Source organism: Morone saxatilis, unplaced genomic scaffold (genome assembly GCF_004916995.1).
Source record: "Morone saxatilis isolate NCDOM2014 unplaced genomic scaffold, NCSU_SB_2.0 Contig10, whole genome shotgun sequence".
Taxonomy (NCBI): Eukaryota; Metazoa; Chordata; class Actinopteri; family Moronidae; genus Morone; species Morone saxatilis.
Window position 1 is genome coordinate 6,431,318 of NW_023339652.1, and position 3,227 is coordinate 6,434,544.

The window sequence follows — 3,227 nt, forward strand, 5'->3', positions numbered from 1 at the left end:
AAGGCAGACATAGTTCAGTCCGTGGCTTCGTGTGTGGTGGATGAGTTTGAGGCTGATCCCGGTGATGCTCTGAATGAGTTCTTCACTAAGCATGATGGTGTTGTGCTGCTGTGAGTTTGAAAGTGTGTTTGTCCTTAATCCTGTAACCCCATAACAAGATTATAAGGTCTTGCTGTGGTTGTGTGAGAGGGAGAGGATAGAGAACTGGATTAATATTGTAGTTAGTTCAGTATTGTTGCTGTAGCAGTGTGTTCAGACAAGATAAGAGAAACATGGCTCTGTAAGTGTACTGCAGAACTCTGATATTAACCCTGTTTACTCCAGAAGTACATCTTTAATGCTTGTTATTATTTAGAAATTATATTTAGTTGCATTTAATGTTTTCATTCATGTATATAATTAGCATTAGACAGACTACAAAGACAAATTTAGTCGTCTACTGTCAAAACTGCAGCTCATACAGTCTCCCCTCCCCCAAAAATCATGTGAAATTAAACCAATAGATTGGAGGAAAAACATCCTCAGCAACAAAACCCAGCTTCTTGATTGGTTGCCGTGGGGTTATTTTTGAAAGCATTGTAGATTGTTTGGTTTGTTTCTCGGCTTTGAAGCCACAATAAGCTTCGCAGTGGCAGCAGCAGAGGAGAGTCAACAGCCCTTTGACAACTGAAATTGTTAGAATGTACAGGAAGTGCACTGCTGCAAATACAGCACATGGTAATAGTACAGGACCGGCAGGATGCACAGATATGGGTTTCTTTATGTCAGACTGTGAGCTTCTGTCCATGATCATCTGTAATCTGTATCCCATCTCCCTCTCAGTTATTATTTTACATTACATTACTTCGTATGCAGCACATGCTCCACCTCACCTATTCTACCGTCTAACTTTGTTTTCACTGACTTTATTGGCATGAACTTGTATGAGAAAATTTCCTCTACAGCGTGTAAAATGTCGATTCTCAACAGAAACAGCCGTTTGCATTCAAAACGTGTCGTGATGAATTGTTTGGTTTGAAAACATGAATCCTAAAGTACAAAATCAATACAGTAATGTGAAGTGTTTTCAAACCTGAGAATATGCAGGTCATTGAAAATAATTTGGCTCTTGTTCCTACTTCTCTTTCTTCTTTTCCATCTCTTTCTGTGTCAGATGGAGCAGCCATCCATGGACCAGAAGGGCCACGCCAACGTGCCGTGGATTGTGGAGCCGGGTCAGGAGGCCAAGAGAGGAGTCAACACCAAGTACGAGACCACTATTTTCTAACATACACCCGCCTTGTCCACTCCTGTGTGTGTGTGCCTTTCAGAGGTTGCCCTGTACTGGGGCCCCGCCCCGGAGTTGGGCACGAGCGACGCACGCCGCCGCGTCACCTCACCGGCTGAAATATAAAAAACAAAACATCCCGCCCCGCCCCCGTTAGCCGAGCCTGTCCACTGCATGATGACGTTTGGCGCTGCGCTGTCTCTTTCTTCTTTCTCCTTGTCTCCTCTTCTCTCTTTCGTTTCTGCTCTCTCCCTTTGGCCCCGGGCTCCATCCTCCTGCCTGCAGGGCTGGCGCATGACCTTTGAACCCAGGGCTGTGGTGCACTTCTCTGTCTCCACCTGTAGGGGAAATGGTCTGTTTCTCCACTTCCTGTTTGTCGGTCAGTCAGTGGTCAACCAGGTTGTTCTGCTTCCAGCTTCTTGTTTTTTTTTTCTTCCTGTTGATGGGTGCAACCGATTGGCTTCGTCTCTCTCCTCCTTTTTTCTCCTGACTGCCTCCATCCCTCGCTTTCAGCCCCTTTGTCAAACTTTGCCCGTGACAATTTGAATGAGATTAGTAACCAGAATACTGCTAAGCGCTGAGACAGTGTTTTAGCTGTCTGAGCCCAGTGTGGGAGCTGACAATGAAGAGGGCAGTTGTCAGAACATGACAACTGGAGGGAAAGTTCTGACTTTTTAGACATTTTTTTAAATCAATGAGGAGAGCTGAATTACGAGAGGTGATGTAGCACAGTCTAATTTTGACTCAAACTGGTTCATCCAGCAGGCTACTAGAATGTATTTCAACTTTTTTGATTCTTTCTATCAGATTATTTTTTTGAAAATACTAGCAAACTTGTGAATTACTTTAACAACTTTAAACTTGACCTGTGATACAGGAAGAAGTAGGTGATTTTTTTGTTTTTGCAGCACATGTGTGTGTATATATGTTTAGAATTCTTTTAACCACGTGGATTTTTTCCCTGGCCGTAAACCTTATTTTATTTGGGGGGTGAAAAAAAATCCTGTATGTAAAAGGTTTAGCATGTGGCTTGTGAGACGCATGGTGGCCATTTTAGATTTGCTGAGCAGGGGGGCCGGTGGAGAGGCGGGGTGTGAGGGCTCTCTCGATAAGTGATGTCATCTCATTTGCAGGGCAATGCCGGACGCTCATGTCTATTACTGTGGAATGCAAAGAATGTAGCCAGCCCTAAACACGGACCTTGTCACACATACAATGCAAAATGGACTACAAAGGACCCTCTTGCTCACTTTTCAAAGGACTGCAAATATGGATGCTACTCCACAGTGTTTAAGGTTGACTACAAAATTTTGACATCATTCATCCACATGATGCTTGACACATTACACACACACACACACACACTAACAGGACTGCATCTTGACAGACGATGGTCTGCTCTGAATGTACACTTATATTAAAGCAGCCTCAACTTTCTGCAACTACAGCAGGATCTGTTTTATGTGCCCAACTGGGAGGCATGACCTGTGAACTTTTGGGCGGTCACAGGGTCTCCATGGAGACTGTGAGTATGGTTACAGGGCAGCTGTTGGTAACAGACAATGGGCTCGCTAAAGGCACCACTGGGCATGAGTCAATGTTGGAATGGGCATGGGTTTGAGGACTTCTGGCTGGCTTTATTTTTTGTTTTTTTATTTTCTTTAAAGTCAGAAAATAATACAGAGATATATGCACAAGCGTGTAAATGTGATTGGACTAGCTGCAACACGCTCAAGATGCAACAGGTGTGTCTCATAATGGATGATGAACCTATGTGAACAAAACAGCATCTGGCGTTTAAAAAAAAGTATTCTATTCGTATTGCCCGACATTTTAATGTTTAATATGAGAGTATTATATTACCATGATGATTATGATTATTCTTGTGCAATTCTTGTCTACTGTTGTCTTAATGTTACATTATTTTTCTATGATATGATAAGATGAAAACCTTGGGCTT

General features: G+C 43.0%; 1 protein-coding gene across 1 annotated transcript in view; it reads left to right on the top strand.

Annotated features, from left to right (window-relative positions):
* anks1b (ankyrin repeat and sterile alpha motif domain containing 1B) overlaps nt 1-2,933 on the top strand; it is a gene marked incomplete in the record, with an annotated part of 204,431 nt that extends 201,498 nt beyond the window's left edge. Inside the window, 2 exon segments of the mRNA XM_035674093.1 lie at nt 1,154-1,245; nt 2,401-2,933. Coding sequence (XP_035529986.1) covers nt 1,154-1,245; nt 2,401-2,449 — 141 coding nt within the window.
* Nucleotides 2,934-3,227: the final 294 nt, after the last annotated feature.